Raw genomic sequence first — 18,208 nt, forward strand, 5'->3', positions numbered from 1 at the left:
AAATGACTCTGAATTCTTCTGAGAAAAAAAATGGTTATTCACTAACCAAAAATTTCCTTCCAGAACCCTCCAAAACAATCAGTTGAAAACAGTGCCCAGTGAAGCCATCCGAGGACTGAGTGCTTTGCAGTCTTTGTAAGTACCTTCTTGGTTTTCTGCATTTTTGAATCATATGATCATCTGGCTGCAACATGTGTAAAGACCTGGAATTCCAGCGGGAGAGGGAGATTTCTCTACTCCTCTGGGATAGAAACGGGGGGTGGCCAGTTGCTGTTATGGAAATGTCCTTTGGCGAGGGAGAAGGAGGTGGTTCAGTCTGCCTCTTCTCTTTTCTCAAGGGTGGGAGGGAGCTCCAGATATTCACTGCAGGGTGTCATTCCCTCACTGGTCTGTGGACATCACCCCCATGGAACCAGAATCGTGTGTGTACAGCAGCGCCAGGGTCTTGGGCCATGAAGGTCGAGGAACAGCCATAAAGAGGTCCCAGCTTCAGGTGGTAATGACAGTCAGGACAAACTGACACGAGTTCCTTATCTGTGGACATTGAACACACACTGGGAGTGGCCACGTAATGGCCTGTGCTGCCTTCTTCCCAAGGCCGTTTGTCCTTTTGAGGAAAGACTGGTTTTATGTGGAGTGTTCAAGATTTCAACTCTTGGTTTTTAACCGTGCTCAGCTACTACTTTCCAAAGGTTTTTCAAATAGCCCTTTGTGGTTTTTTTTTGTTGTTGTTGTTTGTTTTATCCTTTCTCATATACATGCATGTGTGTATGTACATGAACCTGGAGAATGGGGATTGCTGTTGTGGTTTGAGTATCCAGACTCCCATTCTGCCTCTGGTGGGCGGATCAGGTGAGCAGCTTGGTATCACAGGGACCCTGCAAATCCACAGAAGGTTTTGAAGAAATAACTGTTTACATACTGAATAACCAGATATTTGTTAATGACTAGAGTGCGTGCTGTGCAGTAGTGTCAAGGCTACACCACAGGTCTCTTTATCCCTGGGGTAGAAAACCAAGTTCCTGTCTTTGGGGCACTTTAGAGGAAAGAGGTGAGAAGCACTCAACTGGAGCATGTGTTTATTGTAATGTGACTCTTGCCAAGATTAAGAAAAGCCCTTTGCATATTTATGTCAGAATGTTTGCATCGCTTTCAAAAAGAAATCCAGGCAAGTATGGATTTATTAGAACTCTATTTGGTTTTGAATTCCCACTTTGCTATTTTACTGGCTGTGTGATGTTGGCCAAGTTGTTTAAAATTCTCCATACAGTAGTTTGCTCATTACTTACCGGGTCCTGGAATGTATGAAAAGGACTCAGGACAATATCTGACAGGTAGTAACTGCTCAATAAACACTGTGGAATCTCGTAATTTAAACAATGATGATGTATTTTATTAGGTTCCCCCCCCCCCCTTTCATTACTAGTTTACCCAATTTGCATAACTAGGTGAAGGGAACATCTTTGAAAGTAATGAAAAAAAATGTCTTCAAAGCTAAGAACTTAGTTTGTTATTCTACTAGGATCATGAATACAAAGTTACAGTTTTAGCCGAAGCCGGTTTGGCTCAGTGGTAGAGCTTCGGTCTGCGGACTGAAAGGTCCCAGGTTCGATTCCGGTCAGGGGCATGTACATTGGTTGTGGGCACATCCCCGGTGGGGGGTGTGGAGGCAGCTGGTCAATGTTTCTCTCTCATCGACGTTTCTAGCTCTCTCCCTTCCTCTCTGTAAAAAAAATCAATAAAATATTTTTTTTAAAAAAAGTTACAGTTTTAGTTCACGTCCAAATAAATACAATGGGACTAGGGCATAGTTTCTCAAAGTCTGGCTCTTAGACCATCTGTAACAGTATCACCAGGGGGGGAATATCCCTAAAATACATATCTCTAGGCCATATCCAAGAAGTAATGATATTTTCTCTTTTAAGGATCCAGGAAGCTATTTATCAAAAAATTTTCCCAGGTAATCTCGTGTACATAGAGGTTTTCAGATTTACTCAGAATAAAAAATTGTAATAGTTATCACATTTATGTGTTAAAAGTTATAAAATTAGGTTTTAGTCCCACCATACATGTATACACTATTCTGTTCCTTAATATTTTTTTTTTATTGATTGCCCTTTAAAATAACTATAAATGAAGCTTTTGTAGGAAATGCATGTGAATTGTAGAAGATTTAGGTGAAAGTAATCCATCGGCTTATCCCATCCACTTGCTAATATAAAACCATTTAACTGCACCCAAAACACATCCCTGGAAATGATAAATTGTAGATTAACTTTTGATTTTAGATTATCTTAATAGTTGATGGAAAGTGAATGTGAAAATAAAAATATGCATTAATAAAGCATATCCTGTGCTATAACAGTTAAACTTTACAATGCATCTAACATCTTAGATAAAGAGAAGAGTATCTAATGTCATAAAGAAGGGGGTATATGGGGTATCAACCACTTAATGTCCAACATTGGGATGAAGAGTGGGAGTGAGGAGAGGAGTCCAAACAGAACGTTTTTAAAAAGGCATCAGAATGTTTTTACGTGTATCAGAAACCTGCGGAGCTATGGGTCAGGCCTGTTGTGTTTGAGAAGGAAAAGATCTTGGGTTTGTTAGCATAGTGGGCGTAGTGGTCAAGTCAGCTACCATTGAAATTCTGGTGTAACACAGTCTTATCAAGCACTTGAGTCCGTTTGAAAATCTGATCTTCAGACCAGAATTACACGAAGGCGTTGCTTGTGGTTTTGAAGGAGTGCTTTACAAGGAGCAAAGTTCAGGAGGGGTGGAAACGGAACAGAAGTGGTTTGATGCAAGTAGGTGATGATGACCTTCACATCTGAAAGCGAATTGTTGCTATTAATAAACAGGGAGCGTGAATAGCCTTCCACAAAGCCTTGAGCATTGCCTGAGCAGATGAAGAAGACATCTCAGAATTTGCCCCACTAGATTTTTTTTCTTAATGTTAGAACACACTTAACATTGGATATGAAAGGATTTCAAGGGCTACGTTTTCTAGGTTTTCCACAATAGCAGAATTTCTGAACTATTGTATTTTGAACTAGAACCTGGTCACAAACTATATATAGACTAAGTGTTTACTGACATCGCAGACATTCATCACATAATTATTTGGTATCGTAAATTTCATTTAAGGCAACAGGAAAAACAGTATATGAGATGTAAAAATGTTTTTCAAACAGAGAATAGACACATATTTTAAAATGAATAGTAAGGGAATTCAGTTAACACCCTGTTAGCCTTTTAACAAAGTACACTTAAATACAATAATAATTGTATGGAGCTTAAATGGTAGAATACTTTAGCTGATCCACGTCCTCTCCCACTCTGGGGGATATCTGATGCCATTTATTGCATCTACTGAATGGATCAATTATAACATTTTCTTTGTCCATTAATAGGGATAAATATTAATAATGTAGGTCATTGGTACAAAGCCACAGCTCTAAAATGAATTATCAGTGAAACATTAATCTCAGTGTAAGTGCAGTTCTTGGTATTTATGGAGGCACACCCACTTGTGAATTGAGGTGTAAGGATTAATCATTTGTGTCACCACAAATCCTTTTTCTCACTTAACTTCTGGATTTCATTTTCCTGAGTTCTTTCCTTTGCTCTCTATGTATGTGTGACTTTTACAATTTGGGGGAATTGTTGGCACAGAGGAAATTGTGTCTGTGTATTTAATGTTGTATTATTATTTTGCCTAGAATATAGTAATGTATCTCTTTTAGCTCAAAACTCACCTGGCTATCTTGCTTTAAGTAAAGGCTATCCCATTTCTTTGGTGGTATAGGGCACAGAATTCTGCAGGAGCATATATGGTGTACATAACACTGGGCTTAAGTTAAAAAGGTGCTGACAACATTGTTTATTACGGTATTTACCGCATCTCAAGGGAACATTTAAATGACGATTTCTCTGTGTATGCAGGGCAAACTTTGTTTTGTTGACTATGAATACATGTTATCAATATGATAACATAAGCAATTTTACCTTTTAAACTGCTCTAACACTGAGAAACTAGGGAGGCACTTCAATCTGTACTTAAAATACAATCCAAACCCCTTACCTGGCCCACAGGGGTCCACATAATCTGGTCTTATCCCTGTCTGCATCTCTGTGGACCCCTCACTCCCTTCCTCTCACATGCTTATCGCTCTGACCTGGAAGATGCTGGGACCACACCCAACTCCTTTCTGCTACTAGGTCTGCCCTTCCTATCTCCTTTGCGTCTAACACTACACCCTCTTGCTCTTTCTCTGAACCCTTCCTTCTGAACCTCTGTTAACCTTTATTTCAGTGGCATGTTTATTCACTTCACAGCACTTCTTAAGCACTCCATGACCATCTATTAAATTTATCACTCTGTGATCATCCCTACCTGAATGCCAGTCTCCTGGGGACAGGCTTCCCCATTGGGTCTTCGGTGCCTAACGAGATACTTCATTGAAATGTGTTGGGTGGACTGTAGATAATTAAATTCGCTACAAGTAGAATTTAATTGCACTATTCAGTTACATTATATGATTAACTGTATGATTATATATATGATCAGGGTCTCTCCCCCAGTGGAAGTTCCTTAAGGTTGTGAAATGTGTGTGTGTGTGTGTGTGTGTGTGTGTGTGTGTGTGTGAGAGAGAGAGAGAGAGAAAGAGAGAGAGAGAGAGAGAGAGAGAGAGAGAGAGAGAGAGAGAGAGGTTGAACACACTCTTGTATCATGAAGGCAAATCTCCTAAGCAGCTCCTTAGCCAGGACTTTGCCAGTCTGTTACATTAAAGGATGCCTGCCTCTTCTCAGGGGTAGGTTCTAGAAAGCCCAAGGAATGAACAGGCCTAAAAATGTTTGAGTCTAAGTGGATTCTTAAGGCAGCTGCTCAGTTTCCCGAGCTCTCCCGTTGTCAGTGTCCCTTCTGTTATCTTGGCTTTATCAAAAAGAAAGCTTCCATCTGATCCTCACCAGGACCCAGAGTCTTTAACCCCCTTAACCTCCGCCAACCTAGCTGCCACTGGCCAGGGGGCTAGGTTGGGAGCAGCCTCAGTCCTCGCCTGGAGGGGAAGGGGACAGTTACTGCGGGATCTGAAGCTGGAGAAGCATAGGAAACAGGAGGCAGAAAAGCCTCTCTAAAAGTCAGTTTCCTGAGCTAGAGAGCTGTCACACTTGATTTCTTTTCAAATTTGCTGTCATTTTGATTTTACACCAGTTTTTTGTTGTTGTGGTGGTGGTTCCCTAATTTTCACCAGAGGTCCGTGCTAAGTAGTGGTGATACAGCAACAAGGGATTCGTGAAGAAAGTTGTGATTTGCTGGGCTCATACTGTCCCTTATCATATTAATAGCAGGTCATCTTCGTGTTGAAAAGCCATTATTCCAACAATTACACTTGGTTGTGCCCACAGTAGCATTTGGGACTTAGTTTCCCAGATTTTCAGATGGGGACTTAATTGTAAGTATGAGTAAATCCTACTAGTAAGATGTCCTTAATTAAAAAAAAAAAAATAATGGAAAAATTAAAGAAGCTTTAAAGTCACAGTAACATTGATCAGAGCAGCTGTTTCACTTTTTCTATGAACAGTTGGTCCTTTTCTTAAATAGTGCATGGCACCCATATTTTTAACTTGTCTGGTGATATTAAGGATTAAGAATCTATTAAAATTATTTGTTCCTATAAAAATTTTTCTGAAATATTTTTCTATTTCCCCAACCCCCTTGATACAAACTGATAAAATAACAATTAAATTTAGCCGAAAACTGGTTTGGCTCAATGGATAGAGTGTCGGCTTGGGGACTGAAAGGTCCCGGGTTCGATTCCGGTCAAGGGCATGTACCTTGGTTGTGGGCACATCCCCAGTAGGGGGTGTGCAAGAGGCAGCTGATCGATGACTCTCTCTCATCGATGTTTCTAACTCTCTATCTCTCTCCCTTCCTCTCTGTACAAAATCAATAAAATATATTTTTTAAAAAAACAATTAAATTTAATATTAGCCCTAGCCAGTTTGGTTCAGTGGATAGAGCAGGGGCCTGTGGACCAAAGGGTCCCGGGTATGATTCTTACCAAGGGTACTCTGTGTACCTTTGTTGCAGGCTCCTTCCTGGCCCAGGCCCTGGTCAAGGCTTGTACAGGAAGCAACCAATTGATGTGTTTCTCTCACATAAATGTTGCTCTCTGTCTTTCCCTCTCTCTTCCACTCTCCTTAAAAATATAAATATATATATATATATATATATATATATATATATATATATATATATATATATATGGTCTCCTTAGGTGAGAGTTAACAACAAAAAATTTAATATTAAATATTAGTTATGATGTTAATTCTAAGTAAAGCTTATCTTAGTTTCTTGTCGTTTTTCTGTATTTTTTTGTATTTTGAGACATAAAATTCTGACTTAAGCCCTGTGAGGGTTTAAAAAAATATATTTCTGGTCTTTTAGCCTTAAAGATTCACATTTCTTTGTTTGAAGGAAGGGAGAGAACTGATTTCCATACACTGATCTTGGAAAAGTCGTGAGACTTGATGAGGACTTCTAGCGGGATGGAAGAAATCAGAGGTCCCAGCCCGGTCATTTTATAACGCCTTTTTGTTTGGAAATTCGGAGCTGTGTTGCTCGGACTGCCTCGTACCAGGAGGACTCGTTACTGAATGTGGATGTTTCTTTCTGCCAGGCGTCTGGATGCCAACCACATCACCTCAGTCCCCGAGAACAGCTTCGAGGGGCTCGCTCAGCTCCGCCACCTGTGGCTGGATGACAACAGTCTGACGGAGGTGCCCGTGCACCCCCTCAGCAACCTGCCCACCCTGCAGGCGCTCACCTTGGCTCTCAACAAAATCTCCAGCATCCCCGACTTTGCGTTCACCAACCTGTCCAGCCTGGTGGTCCTGTAAGTATCCACCCCATTTAATACCAGATAGTGATGTTAATGTGGGAGCACAAAACAGGTTTCTTAGTATGAAAGCATCTTACTGATGATGCTCCTGAAGGGTGAGGGTTTGGGGGAGCTGCCCTTTATACAAAATTAAAGTGATGGCTTTTAAAAATACAGAATAGGATAATTTTTAAAAATTCGTGTCTGGTAATAACTACTGAATTTCTCTAAAACATGTGACCATTTGTAACCATGAGAAGAAATTGGGTCATCAACTAACACTTGTACAGCTTTTACTTGTCTGTCAGCAGTGTATTCAATGTTAAAACAAGCAGGATTGTTTTGAGGTTCTCATACAAGAGTTTCGTTGATTTGTTTTTTTGTTTATTATTCTCATCAGAAGACATTTTTTTCTATTGATTTGATTTGATTTGATTTTTTGAGTGAAAGGGATGGGAGAGACAGAGAGAGAAACATCAATGTGAGAAAGACACATCCGTTGGTTGCCTCCTGCACACACCTGACCCTGGCTGGGGATCGAGCCTGCAACCAGGGTACGTGCCCTTGACCAGAATCAAACTCATAATCCTTTAGTCCAAGGGCCAATACTGAACCAGTTAGGGCGATATTTTATATTTTTACCAACTCGTCTATTCAAACAGTATATGATTGTTGTGTTTCTAATCTTTGAAAACTTGGGTATAATAAAATGGCATTTCTTTGTAAAACCTGGTGCTGATTCTTGATGTAAGCTCACTTGCTTCCTTCATTTCTCCCACACTTCCCGAAAGGAGAGCTTATCCAAGTTTCACTTCATATAATTAAAAGCTCATCAAAACTTTTCTTTTGATAAGGGTGCATATCAAGGGATATGTAATGTGTGCACCCTTTTCCCACTAGAGACATTTTCCTTTTTATTGGTATACTGTCCAGTGAATCTGAATCTGGAGTGTATATTGAGATAACTACCCAGTGCTATTTGTTTTCCATTGGCCGAGTGTTGAAATGTTTAGCTATACCATTTTTTTTAAATTAGTAATTGCATTTATTAGAGTGACCTTAGTTACTAAACTTCAGGTGTACACTACTATAGTAAATCATTTATACATTGTATTGTGTGCTCACTGCTCAAAGTCCTTACGTCACTATTTAACCCCTTTGACCCTCTTCTACCTCCCCTCCCCCTTTCCCTCTGGTAATCACCATACTATTGTCTATGGCTTTTTTTTTTCCTTCTTAATCCCTTTATCATTTTGGCCCAGCCCTACAACTCCCTTCCCCTCTAACAGTGACAGTTTGTAGCTATACCATTTCTTTCTTTTCTTATAACCTCATCCAAGGATTTTTTTTTTTTTTCTACTGAGTTTTAAAGAGAGTAGAAAGGAGGAGGAGAGCCTAAACCGGTTTGGCTCAGTGAATAGAGCATCAGCCTGTGGACTGAAAGGTCCCAGGTTCGATTCCGGTCAAGGGCATGTACCTTGATTGTGGGCACATCCCCAGAGTGGGGTGCACAGGAGGCAGTTGATCGATGTTTCTCTCTCATCGATATTTCTAACCCTCTATAAAAAAAGTCAATGTCCCTTCCTCTGTAAAAAAAATCAATAAAATATATTAATAAAAAAATTAAAAAAAGAAAGGAGGAGGAGAGAAACATATTGTGAGAGACACACATCCATTGATTGACTCCAATGTCCTTGACAGGAATTGAACCTGGAGTCCTTGGGCTCCATCCAGGGCAGTGGTCACCAGCGTTTTGGAGCTCATGGACCACCAGTGGTCTACGAAGCACTGGTTGGCGAGGGCTGGTCTAGGGCCATTTCTTTAAGCCAAACATTTAGACACAGAAATCATTGTAATAGTTGCTATTGGGTGATAGTAAAGTCATTTTGATGTGTTTGTTTGTTTTTTTGTTTGTTTTTTTCCAAAGGCACCTTCATAACAATAAAATTAAAAGCCTGGGTCGACACTGTTTTGATGGACTAGAAAACCTGGAGACCTTGTAAGTTTCATCATATTTTGGATGATCACATTATGATGTCAAAGGTACAATTTTGCAATTCATTGCAAAAAAAAAAAAAAGGAAAAAATTAAAGGTCTTGCGTTCATTCATAATTAAGTTAATAGTTGGCTAAATTCTTGTCATCCAATAAAACAGTTATGAATGCTAATCTAAGTTTATAGTTAAAAATGGCACAAAAGTTTGAACTTGATATTTCTTGCAAAAGTACATGTTAAAAGAAGCTCAATCTGTCAAACTGGTGTTGTTAAAATGTATGGTAGGTAATTATAGAATTTTGAGCCTTATCAAATTAATTCTGGGAGAAGTTTTTTGTTTGTTTTTTTCCTTGAACACAGTTGCCTGGCTGGTTAATGGTTAACATTGGGATTGAATATTATCTCAGATTTCATAGGCTAAGTGTGACAAAGTTTCCCAGTTTTCTTGGGGTACATTTGTTGTTGTTTCTGCTACTTAAAGTTTTTGCGAGTTCTGGCTGTTTCAAGTATATATTACAACACTGTGCAGCTGTGTGTAATCGAGAGTAGGATCTTGATTTTTGTTATTTTACTTCACATTAGTTGCCTTCATTTGGAGAGTGATAATATTTGCCATTGTGGTGCACTAAATGATTCAGAGTACGGCCCAATTAGATTGGTCAGTAACCTCTGATTGGAATGGTTAGGGTTTTGTAATATTTTATTTCACTGAGTTGGGGCTCTGTTAACCCACTTTCCTGTATGAACAACTAAAGGATGGTGAGCATCAATGGTTATTTGAAAGTTGAAGTTCTTGATAGTTCCAAACTCAGTTCTCTTTTTCTCTGTAAACACCAGTGTAACGGGAGAATGAATGTACACTGCTCCATGCATGCTATCCCAGTTATTAGAATTGAATCTCTTCTTCCTGGTTAAATTTTTATTTGTTACTTTTCTTTCTGTGTAGAAATAGAAAATAAAGTGGGTCTCTATTTGATTTTGTTTTACTCTCATTCTGAAATTTACATGCTAATCATATGCCGCCATGCTCTGAGGTGAAAAGAATTGAAATGTAAACATTCTCAGAATGAGCTCTGTTTAGTACAGATCCCTGTGACATTTCTTTCTCCCAATGAATGTGACATTTTCAACAATTTGTAACTTACTAGAGGACAATAGTTATGTGAACTCATCCTGGTTCTTCTCCTTCTTCTTACTTATCATGGGCCATCTTGCTGATGGTAGGGCTGAGGTCAGCTGCCTCAGGCCAGAATTTCTGGAAGCCACTCTAACCCCCAAATGGAAATCTCAGTTGCAGGCTCTTGTTGCTTAGAAATGGATAATTTAATAAATTCTCTTTTTTGGTGCTTTCCTGAGAAATGACATTCAGATGTTTGTTTGTTGAATGTACCCAGAGATGTGTGAGTCTAAGAATTCTTTGAATTTTTAAAATTGACTTAAAAATATCCTAGAAGAATTATGATTCTTTTTTCTATTCAGTACTCTAAGAAAAGGTGTAAATTCAATTAAACTTCTACCGGGGTTTGAATGACAATATGGTTGGTAAAGAAAGATTATGATCTAGAGGAAGTGATATTTTTTAAAAATACATTTGTACCAAAATGCCTTTTAAATTATGACCACTCTTCAATATTCTTACATATTTTCCCCATTTCCTCCCCTAGGGACTTGAATTATAACAACTTGGGGGAATTTCCCCAGGCTATTAAAGCCCTTCCTAGCCTAAAAGAACTGTGAGTATTGCTTTGCTGTCTTTTTGCCTTAATATCCTCAGAACATTACCATGTAATTTTCCAACAATGAAATTTTTAGGACACATTTGCTCCATTACATACACTGTAAAACACATGCACATAAACATGCATGATCATACAGATTGGAATATGTCAGCTGGCCTGGATAGTTAGTTCTGAATATAGATTACCCGACAGAACTAGATTTTAGGGAAAGAAAAGCTGAAATGTAGGGTCTCTACCTTGTAGGAGCTTGTTGTCTTAGTGTCATTGGGGAAGCTACTACACAAGGCAGACAGATAGCAGTTTCTAGGTAGCAATAATTGCTGCGTGGATCGGATAAAGAAATCTTTCTAGAAAAATACTTCATTGAGACTTGAGGTCATTGGAAAAGGCATCACTAAAGAAGAGAAATTGAACTGGGTTTGAAAGAATGGAAATCTATATATTAAAAGGCCATCTGTCCAACCAGTAATTATGATGCACACTGACTACCAGGCGGCAGACACTTAATGCAGAAGCTGCCATGATGTGCACTGGCCATGTTAAAAAAAAAAAAAAAAAAAAAATGTCACCACGGACCTGGCGCCAACAAACCAATACTCGGCTTCCCCCAAGTGGAACACAGGCCCGCCACCACCCCAGAGCGACACCCTACCAAATTGCAGCCAATGCTGCTAAGACCCTATGGTGCAAAATATAGCCCAGAGCCAGCCTAGCCTATCAATGGTTGCTGTGGGCACCAGGTAAAGACATCACACATAGCAACATCCAGTTTTCTCTTTCTAGCCACAACTAGCCTCTTCACAGTTTCTTTAGCCCAGGAACTCATCTTGCTTTATAGCCAGGTGGAAACATTTTATACTTTAAACAAATGTCTGTGAAGCGTTTTCCCTGCCTCATTTCATTTGATCCTCAAAGAAGTCTTGGAGGAAGTAGATAGGAGACTCAATAGAATTCCATTTTCTTTTCATTAGCCGGGAAATGGAGAGTTAGAAAGCTTAGAAACTTGACCCAACTGAAAAGAAGAAAGAAATAGTGGAACTTGAAAATGACTTCATGTTTTTTCACTGTGCAAAATATGGTCAAACACTGCTACCTTTTGTTCTCCCTACATGATCTTCAATAATAATCTGCTTCGTGTTGATATTTACTGCTGTGTTGTGAACAATTACCTGAAAGAGAAGTTGGGGTGTTTCACTGGGCTGGAAAAAGCTAAATCAGAAAGCAGGTCTAATTGAACAAGTTTATTCTATATTTATAAAAGGCTAAGTTGACTCAACTCAGGCATGCTCAATACATATAAAGCTCTCACTGGCACCAATCTCATGGGGTGTGAATTTGATCATGAATTTGGTTGACATTTCTATTATAGAGAAAGGGCAAATAGTGATATTAAAATATTTCTCCTAATTAATTTCCCTTCATTGTGCATGAATCTGTGCACCGGGACACTAGTATTTAAATAAATGAAAGGGACAGAGGAGCATTTTAGAAGTTGGATTTGTCAAGGGCAATGATAGGAATGTATATAGCATAACAGAGACTGTATGTCTTGAGCCAGTAGCTAAAGCTGTATGATGAATTGCTTAAAGACTAAATGCAGGATATAGTGAGAGATGTGGGGGTCAGAAATGTTATGATTCCTGTAGTGTAAAGTTCTTTGATGATGAAGGTACAGCTAAGTATAGATGAAGTCTCTGATTGATGGTAGTATAAGCAGGGATTTAAAAAGAACTATCGGGGAAAATATGAGACTTAAAAATTCAGTTTTCCCACAATTCTGAAGTTTTCATGTAGTAGTTATCAGTTATATGCTATATAATACAGGAGTAGATACTTGGGTTTTAACTTTATTTCACAAGGGCATATGCATTTTAAAATATTTTCTCCTCTATCTTTTTAGGTTATTTCATAGTAATTCTATATCTGTTATCCCTGACGGAGCATTTGATGGTAATCCACTCTTAAGAACTATGTAAGTAGTTTTGAAAATTTCTTCTAATACTATATAATCATGTACAGCTATCTCTATATGATGGCAAAAACCATCAGACTTAAGAATGAAAAATCAGGCTTTGAGATACACAAGCTTTATGAACATAGATTTAGTTTGGGAGTGCTTGTGAACATATGAAAACTTTGATTTTTTTTTTCTTTTTTGCTGTTTTTACAGACATTTGTATGATAATCCTCTATCTTTTGTGGGGAACTCGGCATTTCACAATTTATCTGATCTGCATTCCTTGTAAGTATTCTATAAATTCTAAAACACACCTGAATGCTTATACAGTTGCCTTAATGGAAAACTAGACTTTATAACCATAGCTCCAGAAAACAAACTCTTTCAGTGTCTTTTCCTTGGCCCAAAGTCCAAAGGATAATTTTGAAAATTTATGATAGTTTTAATTTATGTGAACATTTGGCCAAATTTCCACACTTTCGGGTACATCCAAGAGATGAAAGCAATTTTATCTTGTAGGTCTTGTGGTGCTATCATCTTAAACTGTCTAAAAAAGAAAATGCAGCCGAAACTGGTTTGGCTCAGTGGTAGAGCGTCAGTCTGCGGACTGAAAGGTCCCGGGTTCAATTCCGGTCAGGGGCATGTACCTTGGTTGCGGGCACATCCCCAGTGGGGGGGTGCAGGAGGCAGCTGGTCGATGTTTCTCTCTCATCGACGTTTCTAGCTCTCTATCTCTTTCCCTTCCTGTCTGTAAAATATCAATAAAATCTATTTTTTTTTAAAAAGAAAAAAAAAGAAAATGCAAATGTTGTCTATGCGAATTTTTTTTATTTAAAACTACTTCTCTCCCAATTTCTTAGAGTCATTCGTGGTGCCAGCATGGTGCAGCAGTTCCCCAATCTGACTGGGACCGTCCACCTGGAGAGTCTGTAAGTATGGCCCTTCGAAGACCAGTTGCATAAAGAGAGCATGCTGGCCTGCTAGTTGTGTGCCAGTGCTTTTTGGTGATGATGGAGACTTTATGTTGATGCCTACAATCTCCCTTTGCGGATAGCATGGAAATGGATATTGAGTTTGGGCTCAGTTGGCCCAGGAAGAGTATTGCCTGGTGTGTGCAGATACAATATATGCAAAGGGCACTGGAAATATAAGGCCGTAAAGCAAGTGCCAGGTCAGAAGCAGTGCTTCAGGGATTCACAAGTGGAGCGATCAATGCAGTCTATCAGAGAAGGCTTCCTGAAGGAGTTGAAATGTTTCAAAATGAAATACTGGCAGGTTTCTCAGAGCGGGGTTTTTTATAATATTTAGATAGGCAGGATTTAGGTCAAGGATGGTGTACAGCCGAAGCTGGTTTGGCTCAGTGGTAGAGCGTCAGTCTGCGGACTGAAGGGTCCCAGGTTCGATTCCGGTCAAGGGCATGTACATTGGTTGCGGGCACATCCCCGGTAGGGGGTGTGCAGGAGGCAGCTGGTCGATGTTTCTCTCTCATTGACGTTTCTAGCTCTCTATCTCTCTTCCTTCTGCTCTGTAAAAAATCAATAAATATATTAAAAAAAAAAAAAAGGATGGTGTACAGAAGATCACATATAGCTATCTCCATTTTTACTGACCTTCTGTCTCCATTTTTGCTGCTCCGATACAGATGGAAAACGGGATGGTGCAGAGAGGGGTGGGGGCATCGCAGGCCACAGGGTAGAGCTGCAGTGGTGCCAGCATGGTGCCCCAGTTGAATGGGGCGTGATACAGAGAAATTTGGAAAATTCTTTGGGTCACAAACATGAAATGGCAAGCCTTGAACACGGAACGTTTGGTTTTGGCAAAGCTTCCCCGATGGATAGTCTGTAAATGGGTGACACGTGCAGCCAAGGTCTTGATGACTTCAGCCCTTGAGGCAGCCAGGTGAGGCTTGAGGTGGCCAGGATCTCCAGCCACATGGAGCCTTACATCATTATACCGCACAGATGTTCTGATTTTCATGGGTTCCAAGATGTAGGAAAAAAGAAGCTGGGAATCTCTGAACTAAGCAGTTTAAACTTGACTCAAGGTCATTGGAGGTGTTGGGGATAATGGAGCAGGTGGTGTGAGGAGGAAAGGAGTAGAGATAGGAAGCGTGGCGAGGAGGCCATGAGAAGGATCCACTTGGCTAAGGGAACAACACATTGAGCCACTGCAGCTCTCCCTGTGGCCTGAGATGCCCCCACCCCTTTCTGCACCATCCCATCCCCCATCACTATTGTGGCAGTAAAAATGGAGATAGTCGGTCAGATGCTGGAGGCACTATACTAGTAGAGGAAGAAAGAACAGGAATTGGTGATTGACTGAAAATGGCAACAGAAAGGAAGGGGGGTAAGAGAAAATGGGATACTGTTGAGTCAGGTTGACGGAAAGAAAAGGCAGAAACAATGTTTGAGGGCAGGATGCGCCCAGTGTTTTGAGTGGGAGTGGGAGATGGTGGGGCGGGGGGCGGGTGACAGAACTTGCAGGTGGTCATGGTCAGGCTGTGACTGTGGATTGCTGTTTTTCTCTTGGTCCGTGTGAGAAATCAAGCTCATTGTTGAGACAGTATTACCTCTAGTGTCATAAGCTTCTCTGATGTTACTACGGACAATGACACTAGCGTGGAGGGTTAGTCTGTCTTCCCGCATGCCTAACCTGAGGGAGACTCAGGCCGTGGGATACATCGTCTCTAGCCCGTTTGAAAACAAAGCGAGCATTTATTTTTCCACGTGAGAACAGCATTTTTACCATCTCCACTTGAATCATTTCTTAGATGAGCCATGTTTTTCCGCAGGACCTTGACAGGCACGAAGATAAGCAGTATATCCAGTAATCTGTGCCAAGAACAAAAGATGCTCAGGACTTTGTAAGTTGGATTCTTCTTCCCTTCCCACACCTTTCTTTTATGTGCTTCACACATGTTTTCTTTTTAATGAACTATTTTTGTTAGGTGATTTTAAAGTATAATTATTTCTTATTTCCTTCATGGAAATGAGCGATCATTTTAATAGCCCAGATTAGGTAATGTGCATTTGAATTTAGCTTTAGGGATATATATATATATATATATATATATATATATATATACACACACACATATATATATCATCTTGTGACTTTAAACAAACTAAAACCAAGCTAGGTCCTTTCTTGATTTTTTTTTCTTTTCTTGTTCTGACTCCTTGTTTTTATTCATTTCCCCAGAAGGATCAGCTCTCCATATCCTGCTCTGTCATCCGTAGCCTAAGCACAGCCCAGATCTGTCTTAGATCAGGAACCAACTGAGCATGGAGCTTTCCACAACCTTTAAACTGACCTAGGAATTAAAAAATGTGAAAATGTCACAAGAACAGATAATTAAGTTACTAAGTTGTTAATAAGTATTCAGTGGAAAGATATAGTAACAAAAATAAGTGACTGATTGATTAAGCAGGTAATTAAATGGTGTCATGGAGTATCAAGCCTGACAATTACCAATAAGAAAAAACTTCAGTGGGATTAACTGAGATTCAAGTAGTCCCAATACTTGACTTAATATGTTTTTAAAAATATGACTACCACTCTTCTTATAGCTTTTTAATGAAATAACATAGAAATTATTTATGGTGTAAACAATATTATAAAATAGAATTAAAAAAAACCATAAGTCTAGGACTTAAGCATGATTTTTATATATTCCACATTTTTATATTTAATTTTGTTTATTTTACATAACATTTTAAAATATATTTTATATTGAATGTAGTCAACATTATGTACAAGTTTGCAAATCTTAAGCACTAGGTGCTTTAGAAGCTTACAGTCTTAGAAAAAAATATAGCGCTTTTCTTGTTATCTCTTTATTACAGATATTAGCACTGCTTTCAATGCTTCTAAGTATAGCTCTTTTAATACAGTTTACTGATAACATTAATTTTTCATTTCCATTGTTTTAAGGGACTTGTCCTACAACAATATAAAAGACCTCCCAAGCTTTAATGGTTGCCATGCTCTGGAAGAAATGTAAGTTGTTCTTTGACTTACTCTTCTTGCTGTGTGGTGTATTGTTACTTCATCAAGCATTTCCTATTTTAAATAAATGGCTTTACTATTAAGAAATTAGATATTCATGTAATCAGGTGTTCTTATGAATAAATGTCCCATTGTACCAGGGATGTTCATGCAACCAGTAGTTTTTAGACATCTATGTATCAGGAATTCTGTGAGACACTATGAAGAGAGGGTGGTATATACAAAACACATACACTTTCTGGCTGCTGAGGGAAACCAGACATGAGTATCTACTGTGTACCTATGTAGGACATCTCCGACGGAAGTTGATGGGGAGGCGGGGAGAGGGAGGCATTAATTCTTCCATTTTTGATCCCCGCCTTCCTCTATGGTACTCGGTGAGGTTGTGTTGTCTTGGATCCTTTCTCACTGTGTTGTCTTCCTGCTCCACTCCTGAGCAGAGTTGATAAGGAATTTAGATAATTACATATACTCTCCCCCCCCATATAATTTGGGATGAAATACCAATTAGCCTAACCATTTCAAGTTATAGATAAGTTTCCTTGACTTTCAACAGGATCACACTGTTACTTACGAATGAATAAAGTTAGAAAAAGTTTAAGAAATACTATTTTTCAAATAGAAAGTAATTTTTTCTATTTTTTTCTTTTCTTCTTTTTCTACCCCTCCTTCCCTTTTCCTCCTTCTTCCCCCCTTTTCTCCTCTTCTTCCCGCACTCTTTCTTACCCCCTCCCCACCCAATCCTTGCCTTCCTTCTCCTAGTTCTTTGCAACGTAATCAGATCCGCCAAATCAGAGAAGGCACTTTTCAAGGCCTCATATCCCTAAGGATACTGTAAGTTTCTCTATGATTATTAGAAATGAGTACATTTTCCGTCAAGCTATAAATTAAACATATCAGCACAATTCCCATTTTGATAGATACACTTAAGGATCTAATGTATTATGTGTAAATACTGTTCTTTGAACGTCACTGCATGGTACTTTACTATAAATAATGTATTTTCAGCATTTTTTTTTTACCTTAGCTCATTTCTGCTATTGAATATTGATTTAAAAAGAAGAATGTACAACCTGAGACATGCACTTTGTTTTCAAGTCATAATAATGAGTTTATCCATTCCTTAGGCCAGGGTTGGCAAACTGTAATTGTGGGCCAGATCCAGCCTGCCTCCGGTTTTTGTAAATTAGGTTTGTTGGCACATAGCCTTGCCCTTTTGTTTTAAGTATTGTCTGAAGCTCATTTCACTATCCTGTGGCAGAGTTCAATACTTGCAGGACATACCATAAGACCCCCCAGAGGTGAAAAATATTTGCTTTCTGGCCTTACACTGAAAAAATTTGTTGATCCCTGCACTGGTGTCTCTGTCATGACAAAGGTGGCTAATGTGCAGCAGAAGCAAGCATTTATAAAATGGATGTGTATTTTAGAGTATATGTGTGCCAACGACGCTATGAAGCACTTGGGAACAGAGCGGTGACTGAGACAACCTGGCCATTACCTTCCTGGAGCTTCAGTGCAGGCCACACACATCACTGAATCAGTGAACATTTTTTAAAGTGCAGAATACATTCAAAAAATTGACAGTGAAGTGAACTTACATATATAGAGTCCTGTTTTCAGCA

At 39.2% G+C, this 18,208-nt stretch overlaps 1 protein-coding gene across 3 annotated transcripts in view; it reads left to right on the forward strand.

The window, feature by feature from the left end:
- LGR4 (leucine rich repeat containing G protein-coupled receptor 4) overlaps positions 1 to 18,208 on the forward strand; it is a 100,261-nt gene that overhangs the window by 72,837 nt on the left and 9,216 nt on the right. For all 3 annotated transcript variants that reach the window (XM_036428502.2, XM_045577933.1, XM_045577932.1), the window contains 10 exons: positions 64 to 135; positions 6,684 to 6,899; positions 8,812 to 8,883; positions 10,544 to 10,612; positions 12,519 to 12,590; positions 12,789 to 12,860; positions 13,436 to 13,504; positions 15,367 to 15,438; positions 16,509 to 16,574; positions 17,346 to 17,417. In XM_036428502.2, coding sequence (XP_036284395.1) covers positions 64 to 135; positions 6,684 to 6,899; positions 8,812 to 8,883; positions 10,544 to 10,612; positions 12,519 to 12,590; positions 12,789 to 12,860; positions 13,436 to 13,504; positions 15,367 to 15,438; positions 16,509 to 16,574; positions 17,346 to 17,417 — 852 coding nt within the window. The remainder of the gene's footprint in view (positions 1 to 63; positions 136 to 6,683; positions 6,900 to 8,811; positions 8,884 to 10,543; positions 10,613 to 12,518; positions 12,591 to 12,788; positions 12,861 to 13,435; positions 13,505 to 15,366; positions 15,439 to 16,508; positions 16,575 to 17,345; positions 17,418 to 18,208) is intronic.

This window comes from Pipistrellus kuhlii, unplaced genomic scaffold (genome assembly GCF_014108245.1).
Source record: "Pipistrellus kuhlii isolate mPipKuh1 unplaced genomic scaffold, mPipKuh1.p scaffold_m20_p_9, whole genome shotgun sequence".
Classification (NCBI taxonomy): Eukaryota; Metazoa; Chordata; class Mammalia; order Chiroptera; family Vespertilionidae; genus Pipistrellus; species Pipistrellus kuhlii.